Source organism: Tamandua tetradactyla, chromosome 6 (assembly GCF_023851605.1).
Source record: "Tamandua tetradactyla isolate mTamTet1 chromosome 6, mTamTet1.pri, whole genome shotgun sequence".
Classification (NCBI taxonomy): domain Eukaryota; kingdom Metazoa; phylum Chordata; class Mammalia; order Pilosa; family Myrmecophagidae; genus Tamandua; species Tamandua tetradactyla.
Window position 1 is genome coordinate 31262585 of NC_135332.1, and position 16829 is coordinate 31279413.

The 16829-nt window shown below is 54.1% G+C and overlaps 1 protein-coding gene across 3 annotated transcripts; it reads right to left on the reverse strand.

Annotated features, from left to right (window-relative positions):
- Positions 1-53: 53 nt before the first annotated feature.
- SAMD14 (sterile alpha motif domain containing 14) lies at positions 54-16677 on the reverse strand. 3 transcript variants are annotated; one of them, XM_077164728.1, is made up of 11 exons: positions 16280-16677; positions 12803-12857; positions 6104-6270; positions 5387-5675; positions 4552-4639; positions 4388-4462; positions 4150-4296; positions 3016-3112; positions 2827-2946; positions 2573-2728; positions 54-1801 (listed from the first exon to the last, which is right to left on the reverse strand). In XM_077164728.1, the coding sequence occupies exons 2-11, from the start codon at positions 12843-12845 to the stop codon at positions 1646-1648; spliced, it is 1338 nt and encodes a 445-aa protein (XP_077020843.1). In that variant the 5' UTR covers positions 12846-12857; positions 16280-16677; the 3' UTR covers positions 54-1645. The 3 variants fall into 3 exon arrangements, with proteins under 3 accessions (XP_077020843.1, XP_077020842.1, XP_077020841.1); XM_077164727.1 differs by lacking the exons at positions 3016-3112; positions 16280-16677 and adding an exon at positions 15316-15403 and having other exon boundaries at positions 55-1801; positions 4137-4296; XM_077164726.1 differs by lacking the exon at positions 3016-3112 and having other exon boundaries at positions 56-1801; positions 4137-4296.
- Between the last annotated feature and the right edge of the window lie 152 nt (positions 16678-16829).

A 16829-nucleotide genomic window follows, 5' to 3' on the forward strand; every position in this document is an offset into this window, starting at 1 on the left:
ACGGGCTCTGTGTAGCGCAGGCCCTGTGGCCCAGGCCACCCCCCAGCCAAGTGGACAGAAAGGTCACTGGCACATTATATGTGTTTATTGAAATAAATTGAGAACTGCCTCCCCCCTTCACATGCAGGTGGGCACCCACTATAGCTTCTGGCAGCTTTGAGGACCCACGTATCTCCCAACCTCACCCACTGGCCCCTGCAGCAGGCCTAGAGGGTGCTGGTGTCCCCATGACCATTCTCGTCTGAAGCCCTTGCCCAGAACAGATGGCAAAGAGGGAGGAAAGGGCTGAGTCCCAGGGACAGGGCCCTGGCCATACCCATGGTGGGCCTCAAGCCACAGCTCCTAGCAGGAGGGACCAGGAGAGGAGGCAGGCGTGGGGCTCACTCTCTCTCACACACACACCAGGGATGAGGGAAGTCGGCATGCACTGGTTCCTGTCAGCCACTCCAGACAGGTGGGAGGAAGGGGGGGCGGCTCAGAAAGTCAGGTCTCCTGACCCCACGGCAAGGCCAAGCTAGCCACTGCCCAGTGCCACCCCAGAACACTTCCTCGCTACACGTTTCCTAACAGGGATCGAGGCCAATTCCCCAGTCCACTGGGAGAGACCAGACAAGGCTGGACCCTGCACCTCTACCTGGGCACTGGCCCCACCCCTCCCTGGCCCAGCGAACCAGAGCCTGTGCTGGCTGCTAGTTCTAGAGCCCAGTGAGGCCCCAACAGGGCCCTGGGTTGGGGAAGGGCTGGTGAACCCTCCCAATCCCGCCGCTTCTAGGGACTCTGCCTTCCAGATTGCCCCCCTAGACACTGGTGATGGGAGAGGGATGGTCCTCTAGCCCCACCAATTCCCAAGTTTGCTCTGCTCCGAAAGAGGACTCAGGTGTCCTCTGAGGGAGCATGAGGAGGAGACGTGGACCTGGCTTGGGGAGTAAGCCAAAGACAGGGCCTTGAACACACCCCGAAAGGACAGATCTGTGCGGATGTCGTCTCACCCACTGGGATCCATAGGACAGGGAGTAGTAGAGAAGGGTTTTCATGTTTTCTTCCTTCTAAAGTTTACAAAGATCACACTTATTTCCATGCTACTCTCTCCACGCTCCCGCTGAGGAGTTTGGCTGGGAGTCTGCCCTGAGTGTGATGTGCTGTAGTGCCCGCTGGCCTCCCTGCCCAGGCCCCGGAGAGCTGGAGAGGACCAGCTCCATGAGCTCCCCCTGCACTGCTGCCCAGTCCTGCCTCCGAGCCGGGGCCCCCTGCTGTCTCAGGGCCTCTGGAAGGAAGCCAGGTGCACATCCCAGCTCACTTCCAGCCCTAGCACCGGCCTGGCTTGGGCTCAGGAGGTCAGCCTGCTCTGGGCTCCAGAGTTGCTTCAGCCCTGGCTTTTCTCCTCTCTTTCCTGGATCTGCCAACATCCCCAGGAACTCTGTGCCAAACCAGTCCTTGAAATAAGGTTTATTACTGGCCCCTCTCCCTGAGCTCTCCCTTTCTGTGGGTGCAGACAGTGTGTTCAGGGTGAGAGAGGGTGTGTGCTCTCTGAGGAATTGGGGCCAGGCCCACCCAAGCTTGACGCCCAGGCCCAGCCTCCCTGGTGAGGTTGAGCCAGCCGAGCCTGGCAGCCACCCCGTGCCTGGGTGCCAATGCCTGCCCTCCCCTAGCTCTTCTTGGCCTCCTGCTCTCTGCGCCGGAGCTTCTCTCGCTGCCGCGCCGCCTTCTCCTGAGCCTTGCGCTCCTTCTCGGCAGCCGCTGCCAGCTCCTTCAACTTCCGCTTCACTAGTGCCCGGTCATGCGAGTTGCTGAGCCCCAGGCTCTGGGAGAGGAATCCAAGGGTGAGGGAAGGAGTCTGCAACCATCCTTTGTTCTGGCCAATCCAAGACCCAAGTCTCCTCTCTCAGGAGCTCTATTAATTCTCCCCAAGGGTAGCTTCCATCTCCCAAATGGTCTTACCGGTGGATCAGAACCCTCAGCTCAAGAATTTGGAGTGGGAGTGGTGGGGAGATGCAGATCGACAGTACCACGCCCTTTGGCCTCCAATCCCTGGCTGTCATCCCTCCACTCAGCATTTTAGCCTTGGGATGACACTGCCCCAACCTCCTAAGGTCCAGAAATGGGCAGTAACTCACCCAACATCACATAGCTAGTCAGGGCCTGGGGCCCCTCCCCACTCCCAGAAACTTCCTGGGGGTCTCTCCTCACTACCCCTCCCCCAAGCAACTTAGCAGAAAGCAGAGTCCCACCACCACTGCTGCCACCAGCCCCTAAGACTGAGAATCAGACAGATGACTCCAGGAAAGGCCTTACTTTCCATGACACCAAGGGACTTATCTAGGGTTAAGAGTCAAATGAGAGTCTTAGAGAAGAGGTCAGCCTGGAGACCAGCTAGAGCTTGAAGGTCAAATAGAAAAAGTGGGCATGAGTTTCAGGTCAGATTGGGAGCCCATGCTGGAGTGCCAAGATTAGGTCAAGAACCTTGCCTAGAGGTCAGGGCGGTGGCTTTAGAGGGAGTGAAAAGGTCAGCCCAGGAAGCTGGGCCAAGGGTCAAAGGTCAGGCTGGGTTCCTGGCCCTACCCCTTTGACAAACCTTCAGTTTGCTTCCATCCAGTTGCATAAGCTGTGGCCCATCCACCTGTCGTGCAGCGAACTCGGCGGCATACTGCTCCAGGTTGAGGCTGTGCAGCCACTGGCCCACCTGCTGACTGGTCCAGTGGTGGACAGTGGGAAGGGGGTCATCCAGGAACTGGGACAGAAACCAAGTGAGTGAGGGGTGAAGGCTGGGCCTGTGATAGAGTCAGAGGTCAGGGGTCCAGCTGGCACAATGGGCCAGGCCTTGCTCACCTCATCCGAAGACTGGGACAACGTGTGGTAGGGGTAGGAGCACTTGGCCTCCTGCTGGGGGCCACTTGGGATCTTGGGGCTGCTGCTAGGGGGCGTGGAGTCATCACTCAGGGTGGATTCCTAGACAGGAGAGGTGCACACAGCTGAGGAGAGAGTTCACCCCAAGCTCAAAGGAGATGCTCAGCCCACCACGCCCATCCAGACGGTGTTGAAGTCCTGGGCTGGACACCAGGAGTCACTCAGCTCGCCCTGTGCATGGGCCAGGTACTGGGCAGGCACACAGGACCTGGTGACTCATGTGAGGTGCCAGGACCTGGGGCCTCTGGTTGGGCAGGTGACCATCTAGAGAACATGGGACTAGAACTGAGCCAGGCATAACAGTTAGCAAAAATGGAAACTAGGTATTGCTTCCTACAGGCAGTCTACCAGGATTTCTCCCAGGGTGGGTCAGGTGCCCCTGCTATGTGCCCCACCCCCAGCACCCCTAGCATCCTGGGTTATGGCTGCCTGGTTAGAGGTCTCTGTCCTCACTGAACTGTGAGCTTTATGAGGGCCTAGGCTGTGTCTTGTTCACCAAGGTTTTCCCAGGGCCCAGTACATGAGAAAGAAGAAAGGGAGGGAGGAAGGGAGCCTGTGCAGGAAGGAAGAAAGGAGGCCTCAAATTAGACGTGACTCAGACTTTGAATTCCCAGCTTTCTGGCCCCTCTGCCCCAGCAAATAAGAAACAGAATCAGAGAATGGGTAGTCATAGGACCTTGCAACCAAATCTGTGAGCCCATGGACAAATCCCTTCTCTTTGAGCCTTTATTTCCTCATCTGAACAATGGAATGAGTGTGTCTGCCCTGCTTACTTCACTGAGCCGCTGTGAGAGTAAAGCAAATACATGCATTTGGGGCTTTGTAAACTGTAAAGTGCTGGTGGCCATAAGCAGACACTCCTGTTGCTCCTGTTACTTGGTCCCGCTTCCCCCACAAGTTTGTGAGCTTTTTGAGCACTAGGTTGAGTCCCGTTCATCTCTTTATCCCCTGCACCTTACGCCACATTGCAGGTGGGCCAGTTCCAAAAGTGTTCAGTGATGTGTGTTGAGTATATGAAGCAATGAATGAACCACTGAATGAACTATTCAGAATATGAATGAGTGAATGAATGAACTCAGGGAATGGATGAACTAGTGAATCACCAAATAGTTCAATGGGTGAACAAATGGACTCCAGGAATGTCTAAATCCCAGCCTGAGCCAGAGTGAAGTTTGCCCTCAAAATCACCTGAGTCTGGGGGCTGTTTGTGGGCAAGAAATCCATAGACTCACCTGAGAAGCTGACTTCTTGGGGCTAAAGCCTTCATGTTTGGGGGAGCAAGCAGGGGAGGTGGTGCTGCCAGAAGATGCTGAACCTTTGCTGCTGTCTGTGAACCAGGAGAAAGGCAGGAACGGGGAGCCCCCTGACCTGCCAGAGCCCTCCACTGACTCCCTGCAGAGAGAGCACCCAACATGGGTGTGGGCACAGAAGGGAAGGCCAGGTCCACCAGGCTCCATGGGCTGGCACGGAGGGCATCTCCTACCTGCTGCCCATAGACAGGCGGTTACTGCCCTTCTCCTTCCGGCTCTTGCCAGTGGATGCTCGGCGCAAAGTGACCCTATGGGAAGGGCAGGGGGAAGGTAGGGCAGTACCTTACTTGGACTCCTCCCAGCCTGGCTTCTCGCCCCTCACCCCAGATCCACTCACCCCAGGTCCAAGAACTTTCGTCGCGTCTTCTTATCCAGGCCAATGGTGGGACTGGCAGGCTCAGGTGGGCTGGCATCCCGGCTGTCATCTTTGGAGAGATGGAGGGGGGTGGGCAGAGAACAGCCCATGCAATGGCCTGCCTACCTCCCCAGGCTGCCGTGTGATTGGCAGAAATTCTCTTAACTTAGGATCATGGAACCTGACTCTGGCGTCCTTCACTAGCCATGCCACATAGGACAAATCAGTTTATCTCTCTGAGCTTCCTTCATCTAAAAAATGGGGACGATAACTGCCTATTTCATGGGACTTAATGTGACAATGTTCATGAAACATTTACAACCCATGAAGCACTGAAAAGACAGAGGCCACTACTATTTTTTGTTAATTTTATCCTGGCCAACTTCTAACCAGCCTTGGCTCAAATGTCACTTCCTCAGAGAAGCCTTCCAGGATGTCCCAACTCCATCAGGCACCCTAGATACACTCTCCCACCACCGTACATATTTCCTGCATTGAACTTATTATAGTTTATAACTATACGTTTAATTTAGGGAATATTTGGCCCCCGTTCCCACCTCCAAACTATAAGCCCCAAAGGTCAAGGACTGCTTTCTGTTTGCACACACGTATCTCCAAGTCAACAGCAGTTGGCATATAGAAGGAGCTCGGTAAATATTAGTGGAATGAGTGAATCGTGGTGTTTGCTCCCCCACCTTCCCCAAAGCCACCCTGACCCACCCTGTTCTAGCCCTGCGTAGCGGTCGGGTGGCGACCGGGAGGGGCGCTGCGGCCCGGGTGCTCACCAGGAAGGGGCGCCGCGCTGCCCTCCACTCACCTTCGCTGTGCGGCTCCGCGCGTGGGTGGCGGCGCACGAAGCTGGGCGAGCTGTCGGAGGAGGGCGCGGAGCGGGGCGGCGAGCAGGAGGCGGCAGCCAGGCCCTCGTGTGAGGCGGCATTGTGCAGGGGCCGGTAGCGCGTGAGCGGCGAAGGCGGTGCCTCGTCCTCGTCCAGACTGCGCCGCAGCCCGGGAGGCTCCAGGCAGAAAGATCCCCCGGCTGGGGACCCGGGGCCCGAGTGCAAGGGCGAGCGCAGCCGGTGCAGGGGGCTCCCGCAGCCGTCCATCACCTAGGGGAGGAAGCAGCCGCTCACCGCGAACCCTCTTACCGGCTTCCCCGAGGAGCTGAGAGCCGCTTTCACCCTGTTAGCTGGATAGGATCTGCTAGGGCAGAGAGCAGAGACTCCTGGGGCCAACTAGCCAGAGACAGGGTAGTGGGAAGTGGGAGTCCATGAACTGAGATTGAATCCCCCCTCCCTCACTTACTGTATGACTTTGTTACTGAACTCTTAGACCCTCAGTTTCCTCATCTGTAAAATGGGGCTAATGAGACCTTATTTAAAAGTATGAAATGAACTAGAAGTGTCAGGCAGCTAAGATTTATTAGCATTATGTCAGGAGTCTGGGGATATGATTTCCCTGGAGGAGAGATTTGGAGGGCCTATCCAAGGACAGCAGGGTGGGTGGGTGTATGTGTGTTGGGGTGCATTGCCCCAACCTTGCCTCCGGGCCCATCGGAGCCTTCACCATCCTCGGCGGAGCTGGCGCTGTCCCGAAGCCTCGAGCGGGAGGGTCGGTGTCTCCGGCCCTTGGCCAGCAGTTGGGCCCGGGCCTTGTGTAAACTGCTGTCCAGTCTGACGGTCTCTGGCACGGCCAAGTCCAGATCTGTGAACCGGGGGAAGGGTGGAGAGCAGAGACCAGACAAATGAGAGAGGGCAGGCCCAGAGGCCTCGGGTGGTCGCCTGACTCCCTCGGCACGTGCACTGTGGTCCTGAGGGCTGGGCACCACGCGGGGCCCTGGGAGTGCAGACCAGAGTAAGAATAACATCAGCCCATTCACACAGCACAAGGTGCTGAAGCCTCACCCAGGCACAGAGGACGTGCAGAGGGCTTTACATGCATCATCTCACCTACTCCTCCAAACGACCCATTTGGCTATTATGCACATTTTACAACTGAGGAATCAGGTTCAGAGAGGTTAAATCACTCGGCCAAAGCCACCAGGTAGCAGTGATCTAGGATTTGAGCCAGTCTTCGGCTTGACACCGACTCACACTTTCCTCTGGGCTGAACTGCTGGTCCAGGTCCCTGCTGTGGACGCTGGTTTCCTGGGCCATGCTCAGGGTCACCCTCAGAGGAGATGCAGCACAGCTAAGCACCTAGGAGGTTTGGGGTTGACCTGGAGCAGAGGAGTTGCTGATGGAGTCCAACAGTCCCCACAGCCCAGTGCCAGGTGTGGACAGGAGGCCATGGAGGAAGGGTAGGCAGACCCCAGCGGACCATCCAGAGAGACCCTTATCACTCATAATTTCACTTTTCATTTGCTCCAGCCAGGATGAGGCCCTCACTCTCCAGCAGCCCTGAGCATGACACAGGGGTCTTCAAACATAAAACGTTCTTCCCAGACTTCAGAGTGGGTCAAGATCTTCCTTCCTGTGTTGGTTTGAGACTGTTATGTACTCCAGAAAAGCCATGTTATTTTTCCTAGTCCAATCTTACGGGGGGCAGACCTGTTGTTTTAAGGTGGGACCTTTTGATTGTTTCCTTGGAGAAATGACCCACCCAGTTATGGTTGGGACCTTTTGATTAGGTGGTTTCTGTGGAGATGTATCAGCCCGTGAAGGCGGGTTCTAATCCACTTACTACAGTCCCTTAAGAGAGAATCATTTTGGAAAAAGCTTAGAGCTGACTGACAGAGATATGTGGAGATGCAGAAAGAAAACACCCCTGGGGAAGTCATTTTAGGGGAGAGAAAGCCAACAGATGTCGCCATGTGACAGAGCAACCCCAAGTGCCATTTCTTTGGAGTCAAAGTATTTTTCTCTGGATGCTTTAGTTTGGACATTTTTATGGCCATAGGACTGTAAGCTTGTAACTTAATGAATTCCCTTTATAAAAGCCAACCCATGTCTGGTATATTACTTTCTGGCAGCATTAGCACACTGAAACACTTCCCCACCCCACACTAATGGTCTTGGGACTTCCATCCCGCCACTCATGCCCACTTGTCTTTCTTGCTCCTGTCTCTTACCTGCAGACACTTCCTAAAGCCATCCCAGTTCCTCTCCTGGCATCAATGTTTATTTCTAGCCCTGTCTCCTCCCCTGCATTCCAAGCTCGGGCACGCAGGCATCTGCCAGGAAGCAGCCATGTACAAGGCTTTCAAGTGCCTCCAACTCTATCCATCAAAATGAACCCATTACCTTACCTCAAACCAGCTTCTTCTCTGCTTCTTGCCTCAGTGAAAGGCCCCATGATTCACCCAGTCACCCAAGTGAGACAGCTCTAAGCTACCCGCCCTCTCAGTCCCAGATCTTTCATTTGTCCAACTGCCTGCTCAGCGTCTTCAATTGGATGTCCAATAGGCATCTCAGACTTACATGCTCAAACTGAACTCCTGACCTCCCCCTGCTGAGCTGCTCTGTCCAATCTTCCCATCAGTGGACAGCTGCTCCATCCTGCCAGCTGCCCAGGCCAACCCCCTGGAGTCATCTTTGACGTCTCTCTTTCCCTCCCACCCTATAAACTGATCCATCTACAATTCCTGTTAGCTCTGCCTTTGAAATATATCTAGCCATACTAAAATATTTATGGTGAAGTGATATAATGTTTTGGATTAGATTCAAAATAACGCAGGGGTGTCTGGGTGAAGAGTGGAGGTGGGGGGAGTAGGGATGAAACAAGACCACCTCAAGTTGGTAACAATAGAGGCTGGGTGATGAGCACATGGGGCCACCGGGCTGTTCCTTCTACTTTTGTATATGCTTGAGACTTTCCACAGTAAAATATCATTTATTGTGTGTGTATATACATGTGTATACACACATGGGGAGAAAAAGAAGAGTGAAAGGAGAGGAAATGAAAGAGTTGGGGTGCACACAGGGGGAACTTCTTGCAGCATACCCAGCCTAGGTCACCATCAACTCTTGCCTGGATTATGACAAAGGCCTCCTAGCTGGCCCTCCCTCATCCTCCCTTTCCTGTTTACAGTCTATTTTCAACACAGCAGCTAGAGTGACCCTGATAAAACATGTCAGGTCGTGTCACTCCTCTGCTCAGAACCCTCCAGTGACTTCCATCTCATGCCAAAGAAGAGCCAAAGTTCTCCCAGCATCCTTCCAGACTCACTTAGCCTGCATTCCCCATACCCATTTGAGCTTCTACTTCTTTCCCTCTTACTCCCTCCACTGCAGCTACCCTGGCCTCTAACTCTTCCTCACATGCCAGGCCTGCTCCCATCTCAGGGCCTTTGCACTTCCTCTTCCCTCTGCCTGCAAAGCTTTCACCATGGATTTCTGCATGGCTCTCTCCCTCATTTCTTTCAGATCTTATATATCCCCTCTAATTGAGAGGGGACCACACTTCCTTGACCACACTATTTAAAATCATCCCCTGTCCCACAACTCCATAACCCCCATCCTAATTCCCCCATTTATCACCCTCCAGCATGCTAAATATTTTATTAATTTCATTTCTTATTACGTCCTACCTGTTGGAATGTCATCTTCATATTTTGCTCTATTTTGCTCACTGCTCTAATACACCAAGGCATAGAACAATGCCCGGCACATGGTAGATGCTTAGCAAATGCTATTTTAAAGAAAGAACAAAGCTCCCTGATTCACCCTCCTTACTCCTCTGGAACCTCTCCCCTCTCCTCTGAAGTGCCTTAGCTCGGGCCTTCACCGGCTACTCCCCGCCAGCCCCTAACCCGTCAGCCCTACCGCACAACATCAGGGCCTCAGCTTGCACCCTGCGCTCTCTGCCTCTGGTCTGGCTCCCTCCCATACCTTCCTCAAGGCTACAGGAAACTTTCTAAGGTACATTTCTGGCCATGCCACTTACTTTCCTGCCTTTGATACCCTCAGGTGTCCCCCAAAGCCCACAGTATAAAGTCTGAGCTCCTAAGACTGCCATTTAAGGCCTGAAGGAGCCCCAGCCCACCCCTCTGGGTGTCGCCCACAGACCTTTCCTGCGAAGGCCCTGCTCTTACATGATGCATGAGTTAAGAGCATAGGCTCTGGAGTCAGCTGATCCAGTGGAATTCCGTTCTGCCACCGCTGGCTGTGTGACCATGGGCAAGTGACTTACGTTTAGGTATTAGCTTCCTCGACTATAAAACAGGGTCAATACAACAATATCTTCCTTACAGGGCTGTTGTGAGCATTAAGCAACATAATCCATGTAGAGTGCTTCACCATGCTGCCTGTGACTTAGGAAGCACTCAGCAAGCATCAGCTGTTAATGGGTTGGTGGGAGCTGTACTGAATGGCTTCGACCTCTACCTATGTACCTGCCTCTCTCTCTCCACTTCATTTTCTGCCTGCATCCCTTTGCTCCATCATGCTCCACTCCTTCTTTGTCTAGCTAATGGACTCTGACACATCATCTCCTCTGCCCTCTCTGGTCTGCTGTGCCTCATGGGGCCCTGGCACTATTATATGGTTAGAAACAACTCTCTGCCATGCCAGTCTGCACACTGAAGGAGGCAAAGCCCTTCACTGTCCACTGTTCGCTGTCCACACTGCTGAGTGAGAGCCTGGGGCAGCATCTGGTAGGGAGGTGGTGCCAAGGCCATTGGTGTTTGACAAATCAAACCAAAGTCACAATTCCATGGACCACTGCACACCTGGGCAGAGGCACACTTAAAATACACACTGGTGCTGATGAGATGGCACTTATACACACATGCCCCCAGCCTGTCACATCCAGCATGCTAATCTTCCCACTAGCACTCTTCACCCACTGTTCGCCTTGTTTACTTAGTTGTTCTTCTATTATCTGTCCCTCTGTTAGCCAACTCAGATTCAAGCTCCAGGAGGACAGTGACTTTGTCTGGCTTGTTCATTGCTGTCACTCAAGGGCCTACAACAGTGCCTGGCACATATTAGGAACTCAGTAAATGTCAAAAGGATGAAAGATAGAGAGTAACCAGGGGGCAGCTACTTTAGATTAAGTAGCCAACTGAAATCTGGGCAGCAATAAAGAGCTGAGGTTGTAGAAAGAACAAGGAAGAGCTTTCCAAGCAGAGGAACAGTACAAGCTTGAGCTCGGAGTGTCTGAGTAGCCGGCAGGGACCAAGGAGCTATGGCCTGGTTGAAGGGGGAGGGTGGAGGCAGGAGGAGGCAGCCAAAGTGGCTGGAGGTAGGTTTGACCCCACTCTTCTGTCCCTTAGCTGCTCCTTCTTTCCTGTCTGGTGTTCAAGCCCTGGGGATGAGCTGGGGAAGAGAGCGCTCTGTTCTGTGCTCTCTGGCTCCAGGCACTGCCATGAAAGCATCAAGGACTGAGGACTGAACCACAGAATAACAGCTAATGGTTACTGAACTCTCACTGTGCCAGGCGAAGTTCTAAGTGCTTTACAATTATTAGCTCATTTAAGCACACACCCTGTCCACCCATGCCCTCCCCTGATCCCAGTACTAAGAGGAGGGTCTTCCAGGTATCCCCAGGGCAGCCAAGTAACTTGCTCTAGGGCAGATGGCTGATGAAGAGCATGGCCAGGGTTAATTGGGGGGCAACCTGGGTCCAAAGGCTCAGCTTGTAACCACCACGCTGCATGCTATACTGTCAGGCAGACACGGGAGTGACTTTTGAGTCCAACCCCCTCATTTTATGTGTGGGGAAACTAAGGCTCAGGGGGTTTGGCCAAGGGTGCAGAGGGAGTTAAGGAGGGTGACTAGGTCTCCTGGTTCCCAAGCCAGTACTCTCGTCGGTCCTGGGGGCTGGTAGGCATCCCTGCTGGCACTCAGCCGGTGCCCAGACAGCTTGGGCCAGGGAGAGGGGCCTTCGCTCTGGACTTTGAGCTCCACAAGGACCATGGCCATGTGTGTGAGAGTATAGGGGGCAAAGGGATGCCTAAGGGACTTGGGGACTTTGAAGCAAGGTGGGGCCAGCCTCTCCTCTGGTCCTTTGATCGATCAGGACCCCTAGCCCTGCTTTTTCCATCTCTTCCTTGTTCTTTCTTCCCCCAGGGAGATGGCTGGCCCTGGGCCCTGGGAGGTCAGTTCATGAATATTTAATTGCCTTTCACATCTGGAAATGGGCAAAGCTGGGCCCAGCTACCTTGACAATTCTGGGGTGGGGGGGTGGGGGGGTAGACTCCGGAGGGTGGGGCAGAAAACCCTGGGGAAGGGGAGTGCACTGCTGTCAGGCCAGGGATTAGGATGGGCCTAGGTGAAGACTGAAAGACTCAAAATCTGAGTACCAGAGGCATTTAGAGCCTGGGGGAGTCCCAGAAGCAAATGCTCCCTCCAAAGGCTCCAAGGAGGTCCTACTGGGAAGCCATGTTCCCCAGGAGCCAGGAGATGCAATTCCTGGCATTGGCAGGCATTTGGCAGGGGCAGGGGAGAATGACACAGCAGGGGACAGGGAGGAAGGTACAGAAGGGGAGAAGGCAGGGTAGTTCCTGTGGCAGTACATCCAGTACAGCCCCCGTGGGTGAGGTGGCAAGGCTGTGTGAATGTTACAAGCTTCAGCGGTCTCCTCTCTTGGTTTCCACTTCTTCTTACACATCCCTCCATGCTCCTTTCCTCACTGAGGCCTCTACCGCATCCAGCTAGGAAGTAGTCTTTTCACCCCAGTGCATGCCAGGGACTCTGCCCTGAGGGTGGTCTCTTTCTCTAGTCCATATAACACCACAGGGAGCAAATGATGGTACAGGCAGGTGTGTGCATGCATCCCAGTGTGTACCTAGATGGACATCTAGGTGCCATCCATGCAGGGAGATGTCCCAGGTCCTTATGTGACTTAGAGGCAATGTGTGTCATCTGGTGCCGGGGTGTACTGGTGCACAACACAGCCCTTGAGGGCAAGGAGTCAGGCAGACCTACGTGTAGGCCCAGCTTTGTCACTAGCTGCCATGTCACTTGACCACTCTGCACCCTTGGCTTCTCGTCTGTGGAATGGACACACTTCTTAGCTTTATTGTGAAGATTAAATGATACGGTGCATATGAGAGGGGGGTGCTCAGCCTAGTGTCTGGTGTGAGACAAGCACTGAATCAATGCAGACCCTAATTATTGTTGTTGTTGTATTTGGCAATGTCCACTAAGATAGTGGTGACAGAATAAGGCCACAACACACACAGAGACACACACACTCAAGCCCCTGGGGACACTTCCTCCAGTGTTGAGTGGCTTTGGAAGAAAGTGCTGTATGGCTGTGACTATTGGGTAAAGACAAAGCCATAAGAACTTACCAAAAACCTCATCCGTGGGTTCTCGGAGCTTTGAAGAAGCCATGACTCGAGAGAGCTGGAGAGGACCAGGGGACAGAGAGAAAGAAAAAAAGAAACCTTGGGTAAGAGGTTCAGTTTGGTTGAGGCAGTGGGCTTTGCCAGTGGCCTCCTGCACCTGGCCTCTGGCCCCTCACCTTCCCCAAGAACTCTTCCTCTAGCCCCCTGGAAGAGAGGTCATTTGTGGTGGTTGGGATAAGAGGCATACACAGAAGGGTGAGAGCAGAGAAGCAGATCCAGAGACACCACATAGGCTGAGAGTCCTGCAACCTTGGGTCAAGCTGATTGGCTATGTATTGTCACATGGGTCGTTGAACATCTCCCCTTCACCATTTCTGGCCTTTCCATCATTAGCATCCCATCCCCTAAGAGCTGTTAATCATCATAAATTGTACAACATCAAATCTGGGCGATATCGTGGAGATTGTTAATTCCAGTCTTCTCAGTTCACAAATGAAGAAACAGACCCAGAGAAAGGAGAGTGATTGACCCAAGACCACCTAGCAAGTTGATGGCAAAATCAGGACCAGAATCCTGGTTCTTTCATCTATCTACCTGTCTACCTATGCATCTATTAACTTGCTTACTCATCCATCCATCCATCTACCCATGTATCTATCCATTAAATATCCACCCCCATCCATCCATCCACACATCTTCGCAGCCATCAATTTGTACCATCCACGCATCCATCTTCTGTCCATCATCCAATCCTGCCCCTCTCCTTCACCACTAGAGCTCTCACCACCTGTCTCTCAGAACATGAGCTGTTCAGGAAGCTGGCACAAACAGCAAGGCTGCCGTTCTAGACAAACTCACAGTTCTCAGAGTTCTTGACAGACTCACAGGTGCAAGGGTATGAGGAGTGCTGACAACAGAACAGTGGGCAGCCAAAGCTTATTGATGCACCAAGTATGTAAAGTATGTTCTGAGAAGTGTGGATGGATAGTTGGGTTTTTTGTTTTGTTTTGGTTTAGTTTGTTTTGGTTTTCAGTGATAAGAAAGAAGGGAGGGCAGGCAACAAATCAGGATATATGTGGCTGAACAATTTGGGCCAGCTTCCTAGCAGATGTAGGATTCCAGCATCCCTGAACCTTGGTGTTGGAGGGAGAAGGGAAAGCTAGACGAGGAGAAAGTGAGAAAGGTCAGGGACCACTGATGGTTTGGGGCAAGGGCACACTGCAAGGCTGATACATGATCTCCAATTACTTCTAACACTCAGGTTCCCAAGAGAAGGCCAGGGCACTAGGTTAGACCATATATTTGACAGTTGTAAGAAAGCTGGACCATATGCCTGCTGGGCCTTTTCCACCTCTCCTCTTGTATTACTACATAGACCTCATCTCACAACGAGCTGGCCAGGCTGATGATTCTTAGTAATTTCACTTTACAGATGGGGAAATTGAGATGCAGGAGAGAAAAGGCAGAACTCAGCCTTGACGCTGGTCTTCTGTTCCTTAGCCTTCTCCCAGTGACGGTCTGCAGTTTTAGGGGCTGTGCTTGAGGACACTGATGGAAGGTGCATATGAATATAGGGGGCTGGGAAGCTAGTCCATACTGACTAGGGTGAGGGGAAGCATCAAAGCACCTCCACCCCCAGACTCCACGGATGTCCAGGACTGAAAGCAGGAAATAAAGTATGGAAATGGATCGGGGAGACACATGAGCTGAACCCCTCCAAGAATTCTCTTGCCATTCTTGAACCCTAGGGAGGCAGGGCTAGTACCAAAGATGTTCCAGGACTTCTCTCCTTGCTCTGAAGGGCCACATGGGAGATCACCCCTAAGAATGAACCAAATTCTTTCATTCAATCACCAAGCCTCATCTGACTATGACCCAGCTGCCATCTCTTTCAGGAAGCTGCCCTAGATGGACATCATTTCTAAATGCACCCTTCCCCAAGCACTGGGAAGTGGGGAATTTTTATACTTCATTGAGCCCCTAAATGAGTTGTATCCCCCCACATTGGAGGGGAGCTCTTTCCTATCAGACTAGGGACTCTCTGAAGATAGGAACTGCTTCTACCATGAGAATGGGGGTCAGGGGCTGTGCCTCCTCTCTCAGACTGCCTGAGGACATAGACCTCATGTGCTCTTTATGTAAGGCCCCAGGCTAGGGTGCCATCCTATTTTGGTTGGAGTCCTCTTTCAGGCATCCTCTGGTAGGCTAAAGCTTGCAGCTCACGCCCTCTCCCAATCCATCCTGACTCTGTACAGTTTTCTTTCCCTCCCTTCAACAGCTAACTCCCTGGAGTGAATGGGGGACCCTTCCTATGTGGTCTCATGGGGGAACTCTGCAGAAGCAAGATATTCAGGTGGTCACCGGGGCCTTCCCACCCAAACCCCTTCTTCCCAAGCTAAGCCCTAGAAAGTTAAACGTTGACCTACCCCACTCCTAGGCATACACACACACACACACACACACACACACACACACACACACACAACCAGGTAACAGCCAAGAGGGTGGACATGGACCTGCCCCCTCTGGACCCAGTCTGGGCTCCGGTGCTACCAGGCCACTCTCTTCCAACAGACTCTCAGAGGTAGGGTTCCAGTGACCTTTGACCTTCCTCTGGGAGAAAGGGAGGCAGGTGAGCTCAAAGCTTCCTGGGACCCAGGGGAAGGAGAAAAAGAGAGAAAGCGTGTGCACAAGCCCTGGGGAGGTAGCTGAAGAGGGAGAGAAGAGGAGGAACAGATAGACAGACTGAGAGGAAAGTCCACAGGGCTGCGGAAAGACTGAAGACAGCAAGAAAGAGATGAAATAGGCTGCAGGGACAGGGAAGGCCATAGTGGGAACAGAGGGTTCCAGCAGCCCTGGGCAAGGCTCAAAGGTGGGGAACCAAGGAAGGAGAATCCACTACAGGAGAGAGGCAGCCTCCAGTGAGGTAGGCAGAGGAAAGGGGCCCTGGCTGGGGAGAAAGAAAGGAGAGAGAAGTTGCAACTGGGAAGGGATGGACAGGGAGAGGAAGCCTGGGGTAGGGGAAGGTGGGTTGTGGAGTAGAGAAGGTGGTGGCCCCCTCCAGGGCACGAGGTGGAAGTTGCCACCACCTTGATCCCAGCTCAAGATCCACTTCCGGGACCCCGACCCCCAACCAGAGCCCGAGGGGCTAGTTTCTCTCCAATCCATCATCTAACTCTGTGCCAGGCAAGAAAGAGTTAAGCCCTTTCCCCCTCCCCCCACGCCAGTTTTTTTTGTTGTTGTTATTAATTTCTGCCGGTGGCGGGCTGGAGGGAGGATTAGCGACACAAATCCTATCTCCGCCCCCTCCCCTGACAGCCCAGCACCCCCGTCCCTTGCGGCCCCCTAGATAGAGGGGAAGAAAGGCCCTTGTCGTTTCGCCCCATCCAATCCCACTCCGGGAGTCCCACCTCGAGCCAGGCGGCCCCCCCAGCCCCGCTTCCCTGCCCACCGCGGGATCCTCGGGGACCCAGCCCTCACCTCCAGCCTCGGTCATCTTCAGCGTCCGGCGCCTCGGGAAGCCCTCAGGCCCATGGTGCTCGAGGCGGGGGACCCGGGCGGGAGAGGAGCGAAGGACCGTCACCCCGGCCGCGGGGGGCTCCGGGCTGGCTTGCTCCGTTCCATCCTGGGGGTGGGGGTGGGACCAGCGGAGAAGGTCCCGGAGCCAGAGGGAATTGGGGAGCGGGGGCAAAAAAGAAGAGATTTGCAGGAAAAAAGCGGAGCAGGCGGGGCTGGACCCGGAGACCTGAGGGGAGGATGCTCCGTGTGTGAGTGAGTGAGAGAGCGAGTGTGTGAGTGTGTGTGTGTGTGTGTGTGTGTGTGTGACAGAGGGAGAGAGCGAGCGTGAGAGCGAGCGTGAGCGCGCCACCTCCCCACCCCTCCCCGCCCACCCGCCCGCCGCGGCCGGACGCGGGGCTCCCCGCCTGGCGGGCCGCTCCGCGCAGTGTCGCGTCAGCAGGGATCCGTGGGGTCCCCGGGGAAGGGGCGATGCCGGGGGCGCGTGGCGGGGAGGCCGGGCGCCCAGGAGACA

Bases quoted from the DNA above. Each gene is read 5' to 3' on its own strand.
- SAMD14 (XM_077164728.1), bottom strand. From the start codon at position 12,845: ATGGCTTCTTCAAAGCTCCGAGAACCCACGGATGAGGTTTTTG. The intron at 4,297-4,387 runs GTAGGAGATGCC...CTCTCTCTGCAG, and splicing joins CGCCTGTCTATGGGCAGCAG to GGAGTCAGTGGAGGGCTCTG. The intron at 2,947-3,015 runs GTGGGCTGAGCA...TCTCCTGTCTAG, and splicing joins ACACCGTCTGGATGGGCGTG to GAATCCACCCTGAGTGATGA.